Source organism: Ranitomeya variabilis, chromosome 7 (assembly GCF_051348905.1).
Source record: "Ranitomeya variabilis isolate aRanVar5 chromosome 7, aRanVar5.hap1, whole genome shotgun sequence".
NCBI classification, from domain to species: domain Eukaryota; kingdom Metazoa; phylum Chordata; class Amphibia; order Anura; family Dendrobatidae; genus Ranitomeya; species Ranitomeya variabilis.
Window position 1 is genome coordinate 202,779,635 of NC_135238.1, and position 25,399 is coordinate 202,805,033.

At 43.4% G+C, this 25,399-nt stretch overlaps 1 protein-coding gene across 2 annotated transcripts in view; it reads right to left on the bottom strand.

Annotated features, from left to right (window-relative positions):
- Positions 1–25,399, bottom strand: part of MAP3K20 (mitogen-activated protein kinase kinase kinase 20) — a 204,536-nt gene that overhangs the window by 23,112 nt on the left and 156,025 nt on the right. For both annotated transcript variants that reach the window (XM_077272676.1, XM_077272677.1), the window contains exons 13-16: positions 22,719–22,749; positions 22,493–22,632; positions 21,057–21,119; positions 16,047–16,136 (exon numbers count right to left, since the gene is read on the bottom strand). In XM_077272676.1, the coding sequence (XP_077128791.1) occupies positions 16,047–16,136; positions 21,057–21,119; positions 22,493–22,632; positions 22,719–22,749 (324 nt within the window). The remainder of the gene's footprint in view (positions 1–16,046; positions 16,137–21,056; positions 21,120–22,492; positions 22,633–22,718; positions 22,750–25,399) is intronic.

Sequence of the window (25,399 nt, forward strand, 5' to 3'; positions counted from 1 at the left end):
AATAATGCACTTTTCTACAGGGTACTTTTAATTAGGGCGGGTGTGTTGTGGTAGAAAGTCTAACCGGCGGTTGTATTCTTCCTTGATTTTTTTCTATTTTTCAGTGTCAGATCTTTTTTTTTTTTCTTTTACTTGTAAACTTATCCAGTGTTTTGTCTGACACAATTCCGAATGATAAAACAGTCGGGGTTCACATAATTGAAAAGGTAGCTAACATGAGAACCCTGCGTAATTGACTTCCTAAACTGCAGGTTATATTGTATTGTCGCGTTAATAATACATATCCGATCATATTATATTATAAATATTATTAATTTTGGCCGCCACCTAAATCAGTTGTACTAAATAGTTGTTTTAAAGTTGGAGATTTTGTTTTCATTTTTATTCCAGCAAACCATGTTTGTATTACAACAGAATGTAATTAAGTTATTTTTTTCTTTACATTTGCAAACTGTAGGCCCAAAAGGGAGCGGGATGTCCAATTATAAGACTTTACTAGGATTACATGAATTTATAATTTCATTTCAATTGGCCCGGAAGAAGGGGAACTCTTAAAAACTCATAGACGCATTACATCTTTTTTTTGTGCAATCATATCTTTTATCACCACTTCACTTTTATAATCTCCAAAGCTGTCACATATGTTATGTCACCAATGTATACAGGAGCAGACGCGGACAGACAAGGGCCCCCAAGCAAGAGCAGTATATGGGCCCATTGCTCCCCTTTATGTGTCGGTGACAGAAGCCACTTGCCGGTGGTAATGGCCCCCTTACCCCTTAGGTTCCAGCCGCAGAGGTTGCACCAATGCAATATCCCCCCTGCCGATAGATAGATAGAGAACAGATAGATACAAAGATAGATATGAGATGGACACATAGATACAGTATTTCATAAAAGTGAGTACACCCCTCACATTTTTGTAAATATTTTATATATTTTCATGGGACAACACTGATGTACAGTAGTCAATGTGCAGCTTGTATAACAGTGGAAATTTGGTTTGCACTCCAAATAACACAACACACAGCCATTAAGGTCTAAACCGCTGGCAACAAAAGTGAGTACACCCCTAAGTAAAATGACGAAATTGTGCCGAAAGTGTCAATATTTTGTGTGGCCACCATTATTTTCCAGCACTGCCTTAACTCTCTTGGGCACGGAGTTCTCTAAAGCTTCTTAGGTGGCCACTGGATCCCTCTTCCACTCCTCCATGATGACATCACGGAAATGGTGGATGTTAGAGACTTTTGCGCTCCTCTACCTTGAGCTTGAGGATACCTCACAGATGGTCAATAGGGTTTAGGTCTGGAGACATGCTTGGCCAGTACAGCACCCTTACCCTCAGTTTCTTTAGCAAGGAAGTGGTTGTCTTGGAGTTCTGTTTAGGGTCGTTATCATGTTCAAATACCGACCTACGGCCCAGTTTCCAAAGGGAAGGGGGATCATGCTCTGCTTCGGTATGTCACAGTACATGTTGGCATTCTTCGTTCCTTCAATGAAGTGTATCTCCCCACAGCCGTCAGCATTCATACAACCCCAAACCATGACATTCCCACCACCAAGCTTGACTGCAGACAAGACACACGTGTTTTTGCACTCCTCACTTTGTTGACGCCACACATGCTTGACACCATATGAACCAAATAAGTTTATCTTGGTTTCATCAGGGCACAGGACATGGTTCCAGTAATCCATGTCCTTAGTCTGCTTTTCTTCAGCAAACTGTTGTGTGCTTTCTTGTGCATCATCTTTAGAAGATGCCTCCTTCTGGGACGACAGCCATGCAGACCAACTTGATGCAGTTTATGTGGTATGGTGTGAGCACTGACAGGCGGAACCCCGACTCCTGTAACCTCTGCAGCAATGCTGGTAGCACTCATACGTCAATTTTCAAAAGACAATCTTTAGATATGACGCTGAGCACGTGCGCTCAACTTCTGTGGGCGGCCATGGCGAGGCCAGTTCTGAGTGGATCCTATCTTGTTATACTGCTGTATGGTCTTGGTCACCGTGCTGCAGCTCAGTTTCAGGGTAATCTTCTTATAGCCCCGGCGATCTTTGTGTACTGCTCCAATTATTTTTTTTTGATCCTCCGAATGTTCTTTACCATGAGGTGCCATGTTGAACCTCCCGTGATCAGTATGAGAGCATGTGAGAGTGATGACGCCAAATTTAACACACCTGCTCCCCATTCACACCTGAGACCTTGTAACACTAATAAGTCACATGACACTGAGGAGGGAAAATAACTAATTGGGCACAATTTGGCCATTTTCACTCAGGGGTGTACTCACTGGGAAGCTCTAGTGAACTCCGTGTCCAAGAGAATTAAAGCAGTGCTTGAAAATAATGGTGTCCACACAAAATATTGACACTTTCAGCACAATTTCATCATTTTCACTCAGGGGTGTACTCATAGCAGTTTAGACATTAATGGCTGTGTGTTGAGTTATTTAGAGGGCACCAAATTTACACTGTTATAGAACGTGTACACTGATTACTTTATATTGCATCGAAGTGTCATATTTTCAGTATTGTCCCATGAAAAGATGTAATAAGATATTGACAAAAATGTGAGGGGTGTACTCACTTTTGCTGTGATAGATGGAGAGATACATTGATAGAGAGATAAATATATAGACATATTAGGATTAGATAGATATGAGATGAACCAATAAATGGTCCACATCTCAGTATCACATAGCAGGCACCAACAAAACCACTCCTCACTGTGATCCTAAATGTAATAATCCTTATCTTTTTGCAAACATCCAGAAGGAGAGGAGTGACAACACACATGCACACACACACACACGCACACACACGCACACACACACGCGCGCGCGAGCAGATCCCACCCATATTTACTGCAGTCGTACTGTGAGCTAGCAGTACACTAGATTGTTATGGCAAATTTCAGCAGTTGCTCCAATATATATATATATATATATATATATATATATATATATATATATATATATATATAATTTTTATTTTTATTTTTTTAACCCCTCTGTGACCTTAGACGTACTATCCCGTCGAGGTGACCTGGGCCTATCTGACCCTCGACGGGATAGTACGTCATAGCCGATCGGCCGCGCTCACGGGGGGAGCGCGGCCGATCGCGGCCGGGTGTCAGCTGACTATCGCAGCTGACATCCGGCACTATGTGCCAGGAGCGGTCACGGACCGCCCCCGGCACATTAACCCCCGGCACACCGCGATCAAACATGATCGCGGTGTACCGGCGGTATAGGGAAGCATCGCGCAGGGAGGGGGCTCCCTGCGGGCTTCCCTGAGACCCCCGGAGCAACGCGATGTGATCGCGTTGCTCTGAGGGTCTCCTACCTCCCTCCTCGCCGCAGGTCCCGGATCCAAGATGGCCGCGGCATCCGGGTCCTGCAGGGAGGGAGGTGGCTTACCGAGTGTCTGCTCAGAGCAGACACTTGGTAAATCTGCAGCCCTGCACAGCAGATCACAGATCTGGCAGAGTGCTGTGCACACTGCCAGATCAATGATCTGTGATGTCCCCCCCTGGGACAAAGTAAAAAAGTTAAAAAAAAATTCCCCACATGTGTGTAAAAAAAAAATAAAAAAAATATCCTAAATAAAGAAAAAAAAAAAAAAATTATTCCCATAAATACATTTCTTTAGCTAAATAAAATAAAAAAAACAATAAAAGTACACATATTTAGTATCGCCGCGTCCGTAACGACCCAACCTATAAAACTGCCCCACTAGTTAACCCCTTCAGTAAACACCGTAAGAAAAAAAAAAAAAAACGAGGCAAAAAACAACGCTTTATTACCATACCGCCGAACAAAAAGTGGAATAACACGCGATCAAAAAGACTGATATAAATAACCATGGTACCGCTGAAAACGTCATCTTGTCCCGCAAAAAACGAGCCGCCATACAGCATCATCAGCAAAAAAATAAAAAAGTTATAGTCCTGAGAATAAAGCGATACCAAAATAATTATTTTTTCTATAAAATAGTTTTTATCGTATAAAAGCGCCAAAACATAAAAAAATGATATAAATGAGATATCGCTGTAATCGTACTGACCCGACGAATAAAACTGCTTTATCAATTTTACCAAACGCGGAACGGTATAAACGCCTCCCCCAAAAGAAATTCATGAATAGCTGGTTTTTGATCACTCTGCCTCACAAAAATCGGAATAAAAAGCGATCAAAAAATGTCACGTGTCCGAAAATGTTACCAATAAAAACGTCAACGCGTCCCGCAAAAAACAAGATCTCACATGACTCTGTGGACTCAAATATGGAAAAATTACAGCTCTCAAAATGTGGTAACGCAAAAAATATTTTTTGCAATGAAAAGCGTCTTTCAGTGTGTGACGGCTGCCAATCATAAAAACCCGCTATAAAAGTAAATCAAACCCCCCTTCATCACCCCCTTAGTTAGGGAAAAATAAAAAAATTAAAAAATGTATTTATTTCCATTTTCCCATTAGGGTTAGGGTTAGGGCTAGAGTTAGGACTAGAGTTAGGGTTAGGGCTAGGGTTAGGGCAAGGGTTAGGGCTAGGGTTAGGGTTAGGGCTAGGGTTGGGGCTAGGGTTAGGGCTAGAGTTAGGACTAGGGTTAGGGCAAGGGTTAGGGCTAGGGTTGGGGCTAGGGTTAGGGCTAGAGTTAGGACTAGAGTTAGGGCTAGGGTTAGGGTTAGGGCAAGGGTTAGGGCTAGGGTTGGGGCTAGGGTTGGGGCTAGGGTTAGGGCTAGGGTTAGGGCTAGGGTTAGGGCTAGTGTTACGGCTAGTGTTAGGGCTAGTGATAGGGCTAGGGTTATTGCTAGGGTTAGGGCTAGGGTTAGGGTTGGAGCTACAGTTAGAGTTGGGGCTAAAGATAGGGTTAGGGTTTGTGTTGTGAATTTGCTTTTTGCTCCCTCTAGTGGTTACTAGTTTTTTGACTCTGGTTTTTCTGTCATTCCTTTTATCCGCACCTGGGTCGTTAGTTAGGGGTGTTGCTATATAAGCTCCCTAGACCTTCAGTTCAATGCCTGGCAACGTAGTTATCAGAGCTAGTCTGCTGTGCTCTTGTCTACTGATCCTGGTTCCAGTTATATCAGCTAAGTCTGCCTTTTGCTTTTTGCTATTTGTTTTGGTTTTGTATTTTTGTCCAGCTTGTTCCAAATCTATATCCTGACCTTTGCTGGAAGCTCTAGGGGGCTGGTGTTCTCCCCCCGGACCGTTAGACGGTTCGGGGGTTCTTGAATTTCCAGTGTGGATTTTGATAGGGTTTTTGTTGACCATATAAGTTACCTTTCTTTATTCTGCTATCAGTAAGCGGGCCTCTCTGTGCTAAACCTGGTTCATTTCTGTGTTTGTCATTTCCTCTTACCTCACCGTTATTATTTGTGGGGGGCTTCTATCCAGCTTTGGGGTCCCCTTCTCTGGAGGCAAGAAAGGTCTTTTGTTTTCCTCTACTAGGGGTAGCTAGATTCTCCGGCTGGAGCGTGTCATCTAGAATCAACGTAGGAATGATCCCCGGCTACTTCTAGTGTTGGCGTTAGGAGTAGATATATGGTCAACCCAGTTACCACTGCCCTATGAGCTGGATTTTTGTATTCTGCAGACTTCCACGTACCTCTGAGACCCTCGCCATTGGGGTCATAACAGTTTGCCAGGCCAGTATTAAATGTTTAATGCGTTGCAGAAGAGGGATTATAAGAAAGAAGATTCTGAGTTTTTTTTTTTTTCTTTCTTCTTCCCCTTTACCTCAGAGTGGCTATGCTTGCTGCAGACATGAATGTCCAGACCTTGATTACAAGTGTGGACCAGCTGGCTACTCGTGTGCAGGGCATACAAGACTATGTTATCAGAAATCCTAGGTCAGAACCTAAAATACCGATTCCTGAACTGTTTTCCGGAGACAGGTTTAAGTTTAGGAATTTTGTGAATAATTGTAAATTGTTTTTGTCCCTGAGACCCTGTTCATCTGGAGACTCTGCTCAGCAAGTAAAAATAGTTATTTCGTTCTTACGGGGCGACCCTCAGGATTGGGCTTTTTCGCTGGCGCCAGGAGATCCGGCATTGGCTGATATTGATGCGTTTTTTCTGGCGCTCGGTTTACTTTATGAGGAACCCAATCTTGAGATTCAGGCAGAAAAGGCCTTGCTGGCTATGTCTCAGGGGCAGGACGAGGCTGAAGTGTATTGCCAAAAATTTCGGAAATGGTCCGTGCTGACACATTGGAACGAGTGTGCACTGGCCGCTAATTTTAGAAATGGCCTATCTGAAGCCATTAAGAATGTTATGGTGGGTTTTCCCATTCCCACAGGTCTCAATGATACTATGGCACTGGCTATTCAAATTGACCGGCGGTTGCGGGAGCGCAAAACCGCAAATTCCCTCATGGTGTTGTCTGAACAGACACCTAATTCGGTGCAATGTGATAGAAAAACCGCAAATTCCCTCATGGTGTTGTCTGAACAGACACCTGATTTAATGCAATGTGATAGAATCCTGACTAGAAATGAGCGGAAAATTCATAGACGCCGGAATGGCTTGTGCTACTACTGTGGTGATTCTACACATGTTATCTCAGCATGCTCTAAACGTATAGCTAAGGTTGTTAGTCCTGTCACCGTTGGTAATTTGCAACCTAAATTTATTCTGTCTGTAACTTTGATTTGCTCACTGTCGTCTTATCCTGTCATGGCGTTTGTAGATTCAGGTGCTGCCCTGAGTCTTATGGATCTGTCATTTGCTAAGCACTGTGGTTTTACTCTTGAACCATTAGAAAATCCTATTCCTCTTAGGGGTATTGATGCTACGCCATTGGCAGCAAATAAACCGCAGTATTGGACACAGGTTATCATGTGCATGACTCCTGAACACCGCGAGGTGATACGTTTCCTGGTTTTACATAAAATGCATGATTTGGTTGTTTTAGGGCTGCCATGGTTACAGACCCATAATCCAGTCCTGGACTGGAAGGCTATGTCAGTCTCAAGTTGGGGCTGTCGTGGTATTCATGGGGATTCCCTGCCTGTGTCTATTGCTTCTTCTACGCCTTCGGAAGTTCCGGAGTATTTGTCTGATTATCAGGATGTCTTCAGTGAGTCTGAGTCCAGTGCACTGCCTCCTCATAGGGACTGTGACTGTGCTATAGATTTGATCCCAGGCAGTAAGTTTCCTAAGGGAAGACTGTTTAATCTGTCGGTACCTGAACATACCGCTATGCGTTCATATATCAGGGAGTCTCTGGAGAAAGGACATATTCGTCCGTCTTCTTCCCCCCTTGGTGCGGGATTCTTTTTTGTGGCAAAAAAGGACGGATCTTTGAGACCTTGTATTGATTATCGGCTTTTAAATAAGATCACTGTCAAATTTCAGTATCCTTTACCGCTGTTGTCTGACTTGTTTGCCCGGATTAAAGGTGCCAAGTGGTTCACCAAGATAGACCTTCGTGGTGCGTACAACCTTGTGCGCATTAAGCAAGGTGATGAATGGAAAACCGCATTCAATACGCCCGAAGGTCATTTTGAGTACTTGGTGATGCCTTTTGGGCTCTCCAATGCGCCTTCAGTTTTTCAGTCCTTTATGCATGACATTTTCCGGAAGTATCTGGATAAATTTTTGATTGTTTATCTGGATGATATTTTGGTTTTTTCTGATGATTGGGATTCGCATGTGGAGCAGGTCAGGTTGGTCTTTAAAATTTTGCGTGAAAATTCTTTGTTTGTCAAGGGCTCAAAGTGTCTCTTTGGTGTACAGAAGGTTCCCTTTTTGGGGTTCATTTTTTCCCCTTCTGCTGTGGAGATGGACCCAGTCAAGGTCCGAGCTATTCTTGATTGGACTCAGCCCTCGTCGGTTAAGAGTCTTCAGAAGTTCTTGGGTTTCGCTAACTTCTACCGTCGTTTTATCGCTAATTTTTCTAGCATTGTGAAACCGTTGACGGATATGACCAAGAAGGGCTCCGATGTAGCTAACTGGGCTCCTGCTGCCGTGGAGGCTTTCCAGGAGTTGAAGCGCCGGTTTACTTCGGCGCCTGTTTTGTGCCAGCCCGATGTCTCACTTCCCTTTCAGGTTGAGGTGGATGCTTCAGAGATTGGAGCAGGGGCCGTTTTGTCGCAGAGAGGCCCTGGTTGCTCTGTTATGAAACCTTGTGCCTTTTTCTCCAGGAAGTTTTCGCCTGCCGAGCAAAATTATGATGTGGGCAATCGGGAGTTGTTGGCCATGAAATGGGCATTTGAGGAGTGGCGTCATTGGCTCGAGGGTGCTAAGCATCGTGTGGTGGTCTTGACTGATCACAAAAATCTGATGTATCTCGAGTCTGCTAAACGCCTTAATCCGAGACAGGCCCGCTGGTCATTGTTTTTCTCCCGCTTTGATTTTGTTGTCTCGTATTTACCAGGTTCAAAGAATGTGAAGGCCGATGCTCTTTCTAGGAGCTTTGTGCCTGATGCTCCTGGAGTCGCTGATCCTGTTGGTATTCTTAAAGATGGAGTTATCTTGTCAGCTATTTCTCCGGATCTGCGACGTGTGTTGCAGAGATTTCAGGCTGATAGGCCTGAGTCTTGTCCACCTGACAGACTGTTTGTCCCGGATAAATGGACCAGCAGAGTCATTTCCGAGGTTCATTCCTCGGTGTTGGCAGGTCACCCGGGAATTTTTGGCACCAGAGATCTGGTGGCCAGGTCCTTTTGGTGGCCTTCCTTGTCAAGGGATGTGCGGTCATTTGTGCAGTCCTGTGGGACTTGTGCTCGAGCTAAGCCTTGCTGTTCTCGTGCCAGCGGTTTGCTCTTGCCCTTGCCTGTCCCGAAGAGACCTTGGACACATATCTCCATGGATTTCATTTCTGATCTTCCGCTATCTCAGGGCATGTCCGTTATCTGGGTGATATGTGATCGCTTCTCCAAGATGGTCCATTTGGTTCCTTTGCCTAAGCTGCCTTCCTCTTCCGATCTGGTTCCTGTGTTTTTCCAGAACGTGGTTCGTTTGCACGGCATCCCTGAGAATATTGTGTCAGACAGAGGATCCCAGTTCGTTTCTAGGTTCTGGCGATCCTTTTGTAGTAGGATGGGCATTGATTTGTCGTTTTCGTCTGCTTTCCATCCTCAGACTAATGGACAGACGGAGCGAACCAATCAGACTTTGGAGGCTTATTTGAGGTGTTTTGTCTCTGCTGATCAGGACGATTGGGTGACATTCTTGCCGTTGGCTGAGTTTGCCCTTAATAATCGGGCTAGTTCCGCCACCTTGGTTTCGCCTTTTTTCTGCAACTGTGGTTTCCATCCTCGCTTTTCTTCGGGTCATGTGGAGCCTTCTGACTGTCCTGGGGTGGATTCTGTGGTAGATAGGTTGCAGCGGATCTGGAATCATGTGGTGGACAACTTGAAGTTGTCACAGGAGTGGGCTCAGCGCTTTGCCAACCGCCGCCGCGGTGTGGGTCCCCGACTACGCGTTGGGGATTTGGTATGGCTTTCTTCCCGCTTTGTTCCTATGAAGGTCTCCTCTCCCAAATTTAAACCTCGTTTTATTGGGCCTTACAAGATATTGGAAATCCTTAATCCTGTATCTTTTCGTCTGGATCTTCCTGTGTCGTTTGCTATTCACAATGTATTTCATAGGTCCTTGTTGCGGCGGTACATTGTGCCTGTAGTTCCTTCTGCTGAGCCTCCTGCTCCGGTGTTGGTTGAGGGCGAGTTGGAGTACGTGGTGGAGAAGATCTTGGATTCTCGCCTCTCCAGGCGGAGGCTTCAGTACCTGGTCAAGTGGAAGGGCTATGGTCAGGAGGATAATTCCTGGGTGGTCGCCTCTGATGTTCATGCGGCCGATTTAGTTCGTGCCTTTCATGCCGCTCATCCTGATCGCCCTGGTGGTCGTGGTGAGGGTTCGGTGACCCCTCACTAAGGGGGGGGTACTGTTGTGAATTTGCTTTTTGCTCCCTCTAGTGGTTACTAGTTTTTTGACTCTGGTTTTTCTGTCATTCCTTTTATCCGCACCTGGGTCGTTAGTTAGGGGTGTTGCTATATAAGCTCCCTAGACCTTCAGTTCAATGCCTGGCAACGTAGTTATCAGAGCTAGTCTGCTGTGCTCTTGTCTACTGATCCTGGTTCCAGTTATATCAGCTAAGTCTGCCTTTTGCTTTTTGCTATTTGTTTTGGTTTTGTATTTTTGTCCAGCTTGTTCCAAATCTATATCCTGACCTTTGCTGGAAGCTCTAGGGGGCTGGTGTTCTCCCCCCGGACCGTTAGACGGTTCGGGGGTTCTTGAATTTCCAGTGTGGATTTTGATAGGGTTTTTGTTGACCATATAAGTTACCTTTCTTTATTCTGCTATCAGTAAGCGGGCCTCTCTGTGCTAAACCTGGTTCATTTCTGTGTTTGTCATTTCCTCTTACCTCACCGTTATTATTTGTGGGGGGCTTCTATCCAGCTTTGGGGTCCCCTTCTCTGGAGGCAAGAAAGGTCTTTTGTTTTCCTCTACTAGGGGTAGCTAGATTCTCCGGCTGGAGCGTGTCATCTAGAATCAACGTAGGAATGATCCCCGGCTACTTCTAGTGTTGGCGTTAGGAGTAGATATATGGTCAACCCAGTTACCACTGCCCTATGAGCTGGATTTTTGTATTCTGCAGACTTCCACGTACCTCTGAGACCCTCGCCATTGGGGTCATAACAGGTTTGGATTACATTTACGGTTGGGAATAGGGTTGGGTGTGTCTGGGTTAGAGGAGTGGTTAGGGTTACTGTTGGGATTAGGGTAAGGGGTGTGTTTGGATTAGGGTATCAGTTATAATTGGGGGGTTTCCACTGTTTAGGCACATCAGTGGCTCTCCAAACGGGACATGGCATCCGATCTGAATTCCAGCCAATTCTGCGTTGAAAAAGGAAAACAGTGCTCCTTCCCTTCAGAGCTCTCCCGTGTGCCCAAACAGGGGTTTACCCCAACATATTGGGTATCAGCGTACTCAGGACAAATTGGACATCATCTTTTGGGGTCCAATTTCTCCTGCTACCCTTGGGAACATACAAAACTGGGGGCCAAAAAATAAGTTTTGTGGGAAAAAAAAGATTTTTTATTTTCACGGCTCTGCGTTGTAAACTGTAGTGAAACACTTGGGGGTTCAAAGTTCTCACAACACATCTAGATAAGTTCCTTTGGGGGTCTAGTTTCCAATATGGGGTCACTTGTGGGGGGTTTGTACTGTTTGGGTACATCAGGGGCTCTGCAAATGCAACGTGACGCCTGCAGACCAATCCATTTAAGTCTGCATTCCAAATGACGCTCCTTCCCTTCCGAGCTCTGTCATGCACCCAAACAGTGGTTCCCCCCCACATATGGGGTATCAACGTACTCAGGACAAATTGGACAACAACTTTTGGAGCCCAATTTATCCTGATACCCTTGTGAAAATACAAAACTGGGGGCTAAAAAATAATTTTTGTGAAAAAAAAAAGAATTTTTATTTTCACGGCTCTTCGTTATAAACTGTAGTGAAACACTTGGAGGTTCAAAGTTCTCACAACACATCTAGATAAGTTCCTTGGGGGGTCTAGTTTCCGATATGGGGTCACTTGTGGGGGGTTTGTACTGTTTGGGTACATCAGGGGCTCTGCAAATGCAACGTGACGCCTGCAGACCAATCCATTTAAGTCTGCATTCCAAATGGCGCTCCTTCCCTTCCGAGCTCTGTCATGCGCCCACACAGTGGTTCTCCCCCACATATGGAGTATCAGCGTACTCAGGACAAATTGATCAACAACTTTTGGGGTCCAATTTATCCTGATACCCTTGTGAAAATACAAAACTGGGGGCTAAAAATCATTTTTGTGAAAAAAAAAAAAAAAAATTTATTTTCATGGCTCTGCGTTATAAACTGTAGTGAAACACTTGGGGGTTCAAAGCTATCAAAACACATCTAGATAAGTTCCTTAGGGGGTCTACTTTCCAAAATGGTGTCACTTGTGGGGGTTTTTAATGTTTAGGTACATCAGGGGCTCTCCAAACGCAACATGGCATCCCATCTTAATTCCAGTCAATTTTGCATTGAAAAGTAAAATAGCGCTCCTTCCCTTCCGAGCTCTGCTATGCGCCCAAACAGTGGTTTACCCCCACATATGGGGTATCGTCGTACTCAGGACAAATTGCACAACAACTTTTGTGGTCTAATTTCTTCTCTTACCCTTGGGGAAATAAAAAAATGGGGGCGAAAAGATCATTTTTGTGAAAAAATATGATTTTTATTTTTACGGCTCTGCATTATAAACTTCTGTGAAGCACTTGTTGGGTCAAAGTGCTCAACACACATCTAGATAAGTTCCTTAAGGGGTCTACTTTCCAAAATGGTGTCACTTGTGGGGGGTTTCAATGTTTAGGCACATCAGGGGCTCTCCAAACGCAACATGGCGTCCCATCTCAATTCCAGTCAATTTTGCATTGAAAAGTCAAATGGCGCTCCTTCCCTTCCGAGCTCTGCCCTGCGCCCAAACAATGGTTTACACCCACATATGGGGTATCAGCGTACTCAGGACAAATTGCACAACAATTTTTGGGGTCCAATTTCTTCTCTTACCCTTGGGAAAATAAAAAATTGGGGGCGAAAAGATCATTTTTGTGAAAAAATATGATTTTTTATTTTTACGGCTCTGCATTATAAACTTCTGTGAAGCACTTGTTGGGTCAAAGTGCTCACCACACATCTAGATAAGATCCTTAGGGGGTCTACTTTCCAAAATGGTGTCACTTGTGGGGGGTTTCAATGTTTAGGCACATCAGGGGCTCTCCAAATGCAACATGGCGTCCCATCTCAATTCCAGTCAATTTTGCATTGAAAAGTCAAATGGCGCTCCTTTCCTTCCGAGCTCTGCCCTGCGCCCAAACAATGGTTTACACCCACATATGGGGTATCAGCGTACTCAGGATGAATTGTACAACAAATTTTGGGGTCTATTTTCTCCTGCTACCCTTGGTAAAATAAAACAAATTGGAGCTGAAACAAATTTTGTGTGAAAAAAAGTTAAATGTTTATTTTTATTTAAACATTCCAAAAATTCCTGTGAAACACCTGAAGGGTTAATAAACTTCTTGAATATGGTTTTGAGCACCTTGAGGGGTGCAGGTTTTAGAATGGTGTCACACTTGGGTATTTTCTATCATATAGACCCCTCAAAATGACTTCAAATGAGATGTGGTCCCTAAAAAAAAATGGTGTTGTAAAAATGAGAAATTGCTGGTCAACTTTTAACCCTTATAACTCCGTCACAAAAAAAAATTTTGGTTCCAAAATTGTGCTGATGTAAAGTAGACATGTGGGAAATGTTACTTATTAAGTATTTTGCGTGACATATGTCTGTGATTTAAGGGCATAAAAATTCAAAGTTGGAAAATTGCGAAATTTTCAAAATTTTCGCCAAATATTTGTTTTTTTCACAAATAAACGCAAGTTATATCGAAGAAATTTTACCACTATCATGAAGTACAATATGTCACGAGAAAACAATGTCAGAAACGCCAAGATCCGTTGAAGCGTTCCAGAGTTATAACCTCATAAAGGGACAGTGGTCAGAATTGTAAAAATTGGCCCGGTCATTAACGTGCAAACCACCCTTGGGGGTGAAGGGGTTAATTAAAATATTAATTAATACTTTACATTTATTCAGTTGTTGAAAAAAAAAGTTGGGGAGGATGACAATTCCTTTTAAGATATTTTTATAGCTGCATACAGCCACACTTTTAAGTATAGTTTTTTTTAAAGGGAGTGGTTTAAATGTGTTAGGCGGGGCTTGGTAATTACAAGATCATAATCATCAGAATAGACACAGAATAATAGGCCGTGTGCAAAGCATTGACACCAGTGTAGACCATGGAGGATGACACATGGGGTCTTTTCAGGCCCATCATTTATTCACATTGTGATGCATGTTTTGCGTACAGGACCACTTTTGGTAAGAATTAGTAAAATATAGTCCAACCTATTGGAAATTTGGAAATTATATGTTGGTACCCTTTTCACAATTAGTTAACAAGGATGAATAATACACCCCAAAATGTATAATATTCAGCAAACCATTTTTACTAGTAGAACCAATGGTGATATATCTAAGTGTATAGGTGTACAATTTGCATATGTATGGGGCACGTGTTTGGCAAGTGTCTTCATGACACACCATGATGTGAAACGACCCTAGTAGACATAGCCCAAATTACTGACGGTCTTTCCATAGCACCAGTGTGATATTAATGATAAATCTGCCCCATTATTTGCAGGGGCTTATACAAGCTTCGCTCAGGTATTATACATGTTTTATTATCACATCCCGTGTTAGGAGACATGATAACGGAAAATTGATTTGATGTTTTTAGCGCGTTATTATTCTTCCCTTTTCATCAGATGGCAAAATTAATTAATTTTTTTCATCATTCACATGGGAAAACGGGCAAGAAACTCATTTTCTCTATAGTATTTGAATGGGAACGCCAGGGTGCTGGTTTGACAGATGTAGCTCTCCAGTCACACAGCACCAAATACCTCTGTAATAGAATCAGCTGTCCTTACTAGAAAGGTGGAGAAGAAAAAATGGAGCAGGATTGATGAGGGCTGAGCTGTTCCACATGGGGTGCCAATCTGCATGCAGGATGGTGACTAAAGGTAACTTGACTGCAGTCTAAAAATTGGGACAGATTTATAATAACGGGAGATGAAACAGCGGAATGTAAAGTAACAGCCGGAAAACAAAGCTCTGCTTAATCTAAAAGCTCCAACTATGAAGCGGAATGAAAGTATATATATATGTGGCTCTTTGGGGGTTCATCTATTGGTTTCGTTTTAGCCCAAAACAGAGCTGTTTGCTAACTGATGCAAATGGAAGCACATGGGCTGCGTTGATTATGATGGGGTCAGTCTGGTTTACATTATTGTTAGCGGTGAAATGGAGAAAGGCATAAATGCTGAAAGTGCAGCGTTGGCCACCTCACTTGTGATTAAAACTTTGGAGCTGGATTGTTCTTCAATTTCCAAACTAAATATTGCAAGAATGATAAGCATGAAATAGGCATTAAAGAGCATTCACAAGTATATGCCTCCAGGTAGGGGTCTAATTTGCTGATGGCAGGTTCTCTTTAACTCTCCCTACACTAAATGAAAGGGACAAAACTTACGCTGTACCTTTCCTGTGCTTAAAATGCAATATTCATATGTGAAACGGATGCATACTTTGAGTTGGTACAGATGTAAAAAAGGATATCATCACTCCTGATGTACCATCTTGGCAACTTTTCACAGAAGGTTATTTCACTTGAGGAACTTTCACCAATTTTTTCATTTTGAACTGGACATACCATGTAATAGTGGCTGCAGAGCGGAATTACAAAGTGTTTGTTTTTTAATTTTGGCTCTCCATTGTGGAGATATCAGGAATCAAATATAGGACACCTTTATGAGTGAAAGCAAAACAAATATGGAAAGTGTTATAGGCTAAAACTTTCAGGACATTTGGTATGAAAAATAGCACAGCACGATGAAAGTGAGAGCCCTCCAGAGCGCTGTCTCCAACCGGTACCTCTGTTGCCTGTGGCTGAAGTTCCGTTTTGCAACAGCTGAAAGGTCAAAAATTAGAACCAATACCCAAGAGACGCGGGGAAACGCGAAGTATAAACTGGAAAATGCGCATGGCAGGGCGTCAGACTAGGGATTAGAGCACTAATGGCCAACCTGCCATATTGGGGGGTACAAATCTTAATCTATTGTTAGCAAAATACAAATAGAGTAGAACTTGACCACAGATTCAGGCAAATACAAGATGCCCATGAACTAATACCAGAGCACCCACGTTTCATCATTATGCGGGGTTGCACATCAGGTAGTTACCCTTTGGGCAACACTGCCTTTCAGGATAAATAAAGGGCAATTTATTCAAGATGTATAAAATACTCCAAGAAAAAAAATATAGTTTTCATAGGTTTCATATTTAGGAAGTGATATTTATTATGGGCACTTTTTCATTGATACGCTTTGTAATAACTGTCTTCTCCTTGTAGGGTAGGCAGATTTATGGTTTTATTTTACATTTATTTTACCTCCGGTCTATTTCCAGACTTCAAATGATATCCAAACACAAGTTCTAGGTTCACCATCCTCTCTTCATCTTCATTCTCAAATGCAAGATCCTGAAACATAAATGAGATAAAGTACATCAGTCCAAGTAGAACTTCTTTCTAAAGATCTCCTGCATCCAGCCTCCGTGAGTTTCAGAGCGGCTGCAGGGGGACCGACTCAGAAGTATTTCTGTTCCTTAGCTGACATCACCGCCGGGGATAGATGCCTCCCACACACATGAATACTTGGCACAATGGCTTCAAACTCCTGGTGTTTGTATGATGCTCTGCAAGTTCCAGTCATTCAAGCTGCATTTTGCATTCAGGAACTTAAGGAATTGCTCAAAAGTATCCATCACAAAAGCCCAGCTGGTTCCTGCTCCATGTAAATGGACTGACATGACTAATTTACTAGTGAAATAAATGATTTACTTGCAGCATTCTAAAAAGTGAATTGTTTGATCAACAGGCAGTTTTTATGTCTCTGGTCCCTGAATCAATGTCATTTACCTGTATTAATGAGAACATGTCACAGTAGGCATATGGAAAGTCTACCGACACATAGACCTGACCCCAGCCTGAGCTGTGAACTCATATTGATTCAGGTCTTTTATGGAAATGGAAAACTTTACGCTTCTGTGTACTGAAGAAAAATAATGGATAAAAGCATAAACAAAACTACGATAGATGTGAAATAAAAAGGCTTTATGTGATTTACTTGAGTAGGGCTAAATTACAATGCAATGTACAATTAATGGACCATTTTTTTAAATCTAATACAAGTGGTTGCTCCATATCATACATTTACGGGTATGACAAATATGGCTCTGACTGATGGGACCTATATATATCTAGAAAACAAAGCCATGTTGTCCACCACTCCCATATACTTAGCTCTTTACATTTATTTGTATGTGTGTTCCAAAAATTGGGCAGTTCCATAAGAAGTCTATGTGACTTCCGGATATAGCGGGCCATCAAGCAGGAATGCTGCATACTATTCCATTTAAACAGGGTAGAAAAAGGAACCTGGTTCTCCAAATCTTTGGTGATCCCAGACATCGGACAAACGCCAATCAGTCCTGTATATAGCTGATAACTTTAGTCTATGGGAACCCCTTTAATGGTACACTCAGGTCAAAACTGATGGATTGAGTTAGTCCATGTTCCCAAGAGCAATAACGCAGCTTTTTTTCTGCTGTATTGTATCTGCAGGTGTCCTCATAAAAATGGCAATCTGCTCTGATAATTACATTTTTGCTGTGTCTTTTTGTTGCTTTCCCCCCTTGATTGATGGCTTTTGGTCCAGATTTAAAGCTGCATGTTTTTAAATGTTGAGATTCTGTATTTAAAAACACAGCTACATTTTTTTACATGCCTTTTTTCAGGCTCCCCAAAGAAGAAGGAATATAAACCAGCTCACCCGTGATGCAAGAACCAAACCTCGGGAGCACGGACCCGCTGTGTCCAAGCGTATAAAGTCCAAAAAAGAAAAGAATGTCCAGCTTCACCGAGTCCGTAAAAAGAGTTTTCTTTATTCACAAACTTAAAACATGGAGGATACAGACTTCAGCACAACCATATGGGTAAGAATCTCAACGCGTTTCTGGAGACTAAGCTCCCTTAATCATGTCATGATTAAGGGAGCTTAGTCTCCAGAAACGCGTTGAGATTCTTACCCAAATGGTTGTGCTGAAGTCTGTATCCTCCATGTTTAAAGTTTGTGAATAAAGAAAACTCTTTTTTACGGACTCGGTGAAGCTGGACATTCTTTTGTTTCCCAAAGAAGACTATAGAGGAAAAATGCATCAAAAGCACACAGTTCAACAGTGTCTTTAAATACACAGGGGATGTTAGTTTTTATGAAATCTCATTTACTTTGCTTGATCTGTTAAATGCAGCAGATTTTCTGCAAGTAAAAAATAGTGTTTACGCCATGTGGGAACATGGTCATAGGCCTGATGCAGGACCTGAGAGGTGATGCAGGACCTGAGAAGTGATGCAGGACCTGAGAAGTGATGCAGAATCATACTGCACATAACTGTAACTCTAACCTCAGACTGTCTGACTAGTCTCCCATGTGTCTTGGTCCCTAGCAGCTTCTCCATGCCCACTGCTCTGGAGTGACAGGTCTCTCCTTGCGTGTGTGAATAGGGAGAGACTTATCACTCAACGACAGCGGGCAGGGAACCGCATGTCGGACTAGTTTCCAGTGCGGCTTGGTCCCTGGCAACTTCTGCCCGCCCGCTGCATTAGAGTGACAGGTCTCTCCCTGTATGCATGAATAGGGAGAGACCTATCACTCAAGGGCAGCGGGTGGAGACAAGCCGCCAGGGAAGCACTTGCATGACTAGTCTCCCATGTGGCTCAGTCCCCGGCAGCTTCTCCCCTCCCACTGCCCTAGAGTGACAGGTCTCTATGTGCGTGAATAGGGAGACACCTATCACTAAACGGCAGCGGGCAGGGAGAAGCTGCGGAGGAACTGCATGTCCGACTAGTCCCCCTTGCGGGTCAGTGAGCGTTTCGGAGTTAAACATAAATGGCTGAAATCATGCAGGTTCAATTTGATACTTTATACTCGTGGATCGGGCCCCCAGGTAGATCATGAGTAAGACTTCTTAGTTGAAACGCGTTGATCCTCCTCACTGGTGTGCCAGGTGTTTGCTATGTAAACATTTTTCTTTTTGAAGAACTATTTATCGCTTTAGTTGTCTAATAAAGTCCCACAAAGTCTGAACTGCCTCCACTTCCAGCTGGATCATTTCTCTGTTTGTATTCAATTGATATATTATCTCTTATAACTTGTAAATCTTTTCCCAATGTATTAATACTTAATAAATGACAGATTCAGCTCCGCTATATTACGTGCCACTGTTTCCTAGATCATTTGTTATAGATTTGTCTGAGAATAAATGCTCCGAAGACAGCAAACTATGAATAAGATTTCATTGACAATTGGCCCCACACAGGCGCACAACAGTCAAATAGTTTCTTGGCACAGTTTTCCAAGATTTGCATCCATAGATAGTCTGTAGTTGGCAGAGTCTGCAGCAGCTGATCTTAATGTCACTGCTAGCGGATGTGAATAGAGAATGGATGGCATGCAGCTTTTTCTGCCTGTATCATAGAGTTCATTTAGTTTCAACAAAGGATTTCTGGTCCTCTAAGTCGCCGGTTAAGAGTTTCATTTCAGGATGCACAGCAAGTCCTGTTATGTATATAAACTGAGACATATTTGAAGAAGGGTTTTAGTGATTGTTCGCTTTGTTGATCTTTTTTGTATTCATTTCTGAGTTTAACAGACCTCTAATAGAAGGTAATGGATACCTGAATTCTACGTTTATGTGTTTCATGTTGTGCCTGTCATGTAAAACTGTATCCTAATATATTTACTCATTCATTTGTAAAATTGTGCATGTTTCGTTAAAGGAAAATCCCACCTAATTTAGATGATCCCACCACTGGAGATGAGAAATTAGGAGAATCAGTATACACATTAGAGAAATGTTGTCCAAACCCACTCATTTCGGATGAGTCTGCTAACCATGAATGCATTTGGGAGACTCCCAACTCTCGCGACAGATGATGTTGGTGAACGGCAGTATTGGACATTCGTCCAAGCCGCCACGAGAGATATTTACAAGCTACTTACTCCCCATTCTCTATTAAAATGACTTGCAATCTCGCCATACATGCAAGTATATACATAAGAGGACTGGGTGACATAGCTGTCAGCTTTACAAGTATTCAGCCAACAGCTACCTACGATGTATGGGAATCTTAATATTTCCCATACACACTTGATAAAGGTTGGGTGAACCCAAGGTCAGACGGAACGACCATCTGATGTGTAAGGCCCCTTTCACACATCAGTTTTTTGCTATCAGTCACAATCCATTGAATTTTGAAAAAAAACGGATCCGGCGACTGATGCCGCCGGATCCGTTTTTTTCTCATAGACTTGTATTAGCGACGGATTGTGACGGATGGCCTCACGTTTCATCCGTCGTTTGCCGGATCCATCGAAAATTGTCCGGCGACCAGCTACATACAATGGACAAAATAACGTTTTTTGTGTACTTCGAAAAATCGGACAGCGACAGATCCGTCGCTGTCCTTCATTTGCTAGAATGGAAGCCTATGGGTGCCGGATCCGTCAAATGACGGAATCCGGCAACGGATTCCGTTTTTTTTAACTGAGCATGCTCCAATTTATTTAGGATCCAATTAGCCAGATCCGCTAGTCGGATCCGTTGAAAAAACTAATTCGTCGCATCAGTTTTTCACAATCTGCAACGGATCCGTCGAGCCAACGGATTGTGACTGACGGCAAAAAACTGATGCGTGAAAGGGGCCTAAGGGGCTCATCTTTGTGTTAAGGGGCCCATCTGTTGTGTAAGGGGCCTTTTGACTCTTTCCTGGGGGAGAGAAAGTGGAATTTAAAAGGCCGATCTTTTTGTTTTCAAGGGAGTTAGTACACTGCCAGTGGAGTTAGGCGGCGTCTTTCTCCTCTATCACGAGCAGAGGGCCCATGTGTATGGAGGTCAGCAGATACCACTTTTGTCTGTAATTAAATTTTGGATGACCACAATCTGTCCAATAATCTTTAACAGTATTCAATGGCTTATATTGGTCCCCGAACCCCTCTGTTTTGGTAACGACAGGGGGTGATAGCACACAAATTTGTTGTCATTTCCTGACATGGCTTTAGTTGAAGACTCCTAAAAAAAATAACATTTGGATATAAAGTTATCCGCTAATAAACTATAGTTGATCCAGAATGGGATCACTTAAATATCAACAGATCCAGTTTAAACTTAGGAACAGCTAGTACAAAACTAATGTGCATGCAGATCCCCCAATCGGAAATGTTGCAAAAAGTGTCCTGGATGTCAACATAAACTATCCTACAGCACCCATAGAAGTCTATAAACACATCCTCTTCTTGTTTTCCCACACATTTATGGGAATAAACTTGTATTAAAGTATTACCTTCATTAATGGAGGGAAATGAAAGAGAGTCAGGTAATCATATGTCAATTTTTCAATTGCAGCCTGCAAAACAAAATAATAAAATACTTCAGTCTAGGTAAATACCATTTCTATGTTTTCAAGAAAGACTTGCTAGCAAGGAATATTGGGGTGGATATCATTTATGTGCAGTTGAGTATGATTGCCATTAGTGATGGGCAACCTGAACAGTAAAGTTCGGGGTCCGTACCGAACACCTACCTTTTGGGCACGGACCCAGAGCATGGACGTCTGTGTTACTGTTTGGATTCTGCACCCCGAACATCGGCTGTTTTCCCCCCATCTGCATTACAGCGCAAGAAACACCGGTGGCTCTAATCGGCCGTAAGATTATTACTGCCGGTCCGAACGCCAGCAGCTCTGACCGGCGGTAGAAAGTTTACCTCCTGTCACAGAGGCGCCGGCTTATGACAGAGTACTACTCCCATCAACCTTTTTTAAAATATTTTTTTAACTTTTTTAAACTATTTGACCAAACCCGCTGAACCCGAACATCCAGGGGTCCATCACTAGTTGCCATCAAAGTTTTTATCATCTTAATATATTGCAGTCATCATATTATATAGCACTTGCACTTACTAATTTTGCCTTTCTACCCAGTAAATTCTTCTCTTTTCGATGTAGAAACAAGAAGTCTCTTTTTCCTTCATGAATCATTTCCCTTTCAACTCCTGACCCTGCTCTTCCCTCCTGCCAGGGACTTTTGCAGTGATGACTCATGCAGGGAAAATTGACTTCCTGTTTCTACATAGAGCTTAGCAGGATTCAGCTAGCTTTTAATCATGTGATGTCATAGACCTAATGAAAAAGAGAAGAATTAGCTGGGTTGAAAGACAAAATAAGCAATTGTAAGTATACGGTGCTATATAATATGATGACTGCAATGTATTAAGAGGATAAAAACTTTGATGGGAGGAGGAGGGCTTCTTTAATGACAATCTTTTGCTCTTCTGGAGTTATTCTCTATTCCAGTATTGCTATGGCTCTTACAAAATATTACTTCTCAAGGATACAGACTATGATAAATCTACATTATGACTAGTGATGAGCGAGCATACTCGTTGCTCGGGTTTTTCCGAGCACGCTCGAGTGGTCACCGAGTATTTGTGAGTGCTCGGAGATTTAGTTTTTGTCAAGGCAGCTGCATGATTTATGGCTGTTAGACTGCTTGAATACATGTGGGGATTCCCTAGCAACCAGGAAACCCCCACATGTACTCAGGCTGGCTAGCAGCCGTAAATCATGCAGCTGCATCAACAAAAACTAAATCTCTGAGCACATCCAAATACTAGGAGACCACCCGAGCGTGCTCGGGAAAACCCAAGCAATGAGTATACTCGCTCATCACTAATTATGACCACTACTAATGTGTTTCTATAACGGAATTTTTCACACACCTTTATATGGATGATATGACCTTTGGACACTATGCCCATATCTTTCAGATCGTGTTCCTCAAGTAAGAGCAGTCTCTTTCCAGTAATGTGATGCTCTTTAAATAGAAATGGATAAATGTTTTGCGAACCGGAGTTGTCATCTACAAATGAAAGAAGAATATGAGAGCAAGCCGTGCAACACACAGAGGAGAAACAATAAAATCGGTAAATGACTTCAGAGACCCACCGGTTTTCACCAACTGCTGCACCCAGAAAGACTGAAAAAACAGGAAAAAAAGGTCAGACATTATCTGATAATAGAATTATCATTTGTGTGAACATCTCTGGTCATTTGATTGGCTATTTTTGTCCTCTAACATCTGGTAATTTTCTCAAAACCAATCAGAAATTGTATTTTGAAGGACGTGGTGGACTTCTGCTCCATAAACAGGTTCGTTTTTGCTTATTACTGTAAAAGGTCCCAGCGACTGCAGGGAGATGCAAGTCACAGCTGGAAATTGCACTTGGGGTGAGAGAGGACAGAACACAAAGTTGCAGGAAACGGTATTAGGGATTTGGTGTCTTGGAAGTGCTAAAATATGGAGGTCAAGAATGTAGGGTCCACCTGCTTCCTGCAGAAGAGTATGTGTCCATTCTCCATCTTTCTCAAGCTCAGGCTTTCTGATGTATTCATGTGAACCATTTGTACTGTATTTGGTGCCTGTGTTGTCAGTATGAGTCCCATATTGTTGGATTTTCTACGATAGTCAAACTGCATACATACTGCTTTTTAGTTACTCAACATTTTCTGGTTCAACATTTACAGAATATTTAGGAACTCAAAGATTTAATGTGCTATATATTAAAATAATGCTTTGGCTAAGAACCTTGACCTTTACATGAATGGGAATGAGGTTGAGAGGAAAGTCCGGACATCTTCCATAGTTGGGTTCGTCCCTACAGTCTAAAGTTGACCATACACCTTAGAAAGCTCTCAGCAGAATGCTTTCTTAGTTGACAGCTCTCTTGCCAGACTCCCAGAATACATATGACCCACATATGTTTTCATATGTGAGAGAGGAGAAAGTCACTACCAGATACCAGTGGTGGCTTATCTCCTGTAGAGACAAAAGGGCACTTGAAATGAAACAGAAGTTGTCAGGCGGGAGGCCTCCATGCACATTAGATGGTTGGACAATCCTGCTGATATTGGTGGACTTGGACAACATTCATCTATTTTGTATGGGAGCCTTAAGAAAAATTCGGTCTACAGGTAGGAAGCAAAGATAATTACAAAATTCCCCATATTTCAAGATATGCAAGATATGAGTCACAGATAATTATTCATTAATTCCTACTCCTAATTGTGAGTCGATTGACGTAATGCTAGAAATGGTTAAATGTTTGGCAAAATTTCACAAATCAGTTGACTCACTTGTAACATATTCTCTTTAGAAACAAGCTTTTTCCATCATACATGATGGCACCACGAGAGAGAGGGGATCCGCCCTTCAAGGACAGGAAACCTTCAAGATAAAAGGGGTGGCTCCTCTCTCCGCATCAGTTGGTTTCCTGTCCTTGATGGGGAACCCTCAAGACGGAAGACTTCTGAAGACAGAAGAGGATGCCTGGGTCAGATGGATTTGGGCAGGCACTAGTCTGCTGCTTCCATCACCAGGTGCCAGTAGTCGCCTGGGGGGCCATGTATATCCATGCCCCCCTGAGCAAAGCATGGCCACAGCCCGTGAGGCGACGCCTGGGTGAAGATAGAGTCAGAGGCCACATTTCGTGTTCCCTCTGATACCACAGAAGCTGCTATTTGTTAAAGTCCTCGGAGGTCACAGTCATTGTGCCCTCCCTGTTGACCCTTAGTGGCCATGCAGCCTGTGAGGCACATCGGTGCCCGGGCAAGGTAAAGCTCCTTAGAGGTACTGATGGCCTCCCTGTTGTGCACACAGCGCAGTCACCCCCCTCCCCTTCCCCCTCCCCTTCCCCCCACGGCTGAACGATGTGTGGAGTACCTGCAAGCAGCGTGGTGGTTCCTTCCAGGGGAATGGCGTATGGAGGAGGCGCTGGTGAGTACTCGTGCTGAGGCACGCCTGCGGTCCGGCGCCGCAGTCACATTCCCCGTTCTCTATGGAGGGGGACCGAAAGCTTCCTTCGCCGGCACCGTGTACCGCGCGGCCGGAAGAAGGAAGCGTGGGCGTGCGCACAGCACCTGGCGGCACCCGGAACTTTTGTGTGCACAAGGAGGGACCAAAAGCATTAGCGCGCATCGGAAGTAGCGGCTGGGTGCGCACTTAGATGCGGCGACCAGCGGAGGCAGGATCAACCAGGTGAACGATCGATTAGATCTGCATGCAATGGAGGTGATTGCCGGGTGAGCGCTTAGATGCAGGCTACCAACAGAGGCAGGATCAACCAAGTGATCGGTTAATGGCATCTGCGCGCACCAGAAGTGATTGCCAGCGGCGCATCGTGGGATGCAGGCAGGATCAACCAGGTAATCAATCAAATCAGCTTGATGGGGGCACGCACACACCTGATTATAGCGTGCAGGTGCTGGAGCGCTAAGCAGCCATTAAAGACAGGATCAACCAGGTGACCTATTAATTAAAAGAAAAAAAAAAGGGAAGTGAGGCTATTTAAAGGAATCAGAAGTAGTGCCCTGTGTCACTAACCTGTCCAGGTTGATTGTTGATTGACTGCTCTTGTTACGTGGTAGTTTGTAAGATGGAGAGTTTTTCGCCGGAACATTTACTGCCACAGCAAGAGGTGCGGGAGAGGTGGTCTCGCTCAAGTGAGAAGAGCCAGATACACCATGACAGCAGTAGAAGCTGCTCGGACAGCGTGCGGGCGGATCACAAACCAAGGAGGGGTCCTTGGTCTCACTGGGAGACGATGGGAAAACCAGTCAACCTCCGGATC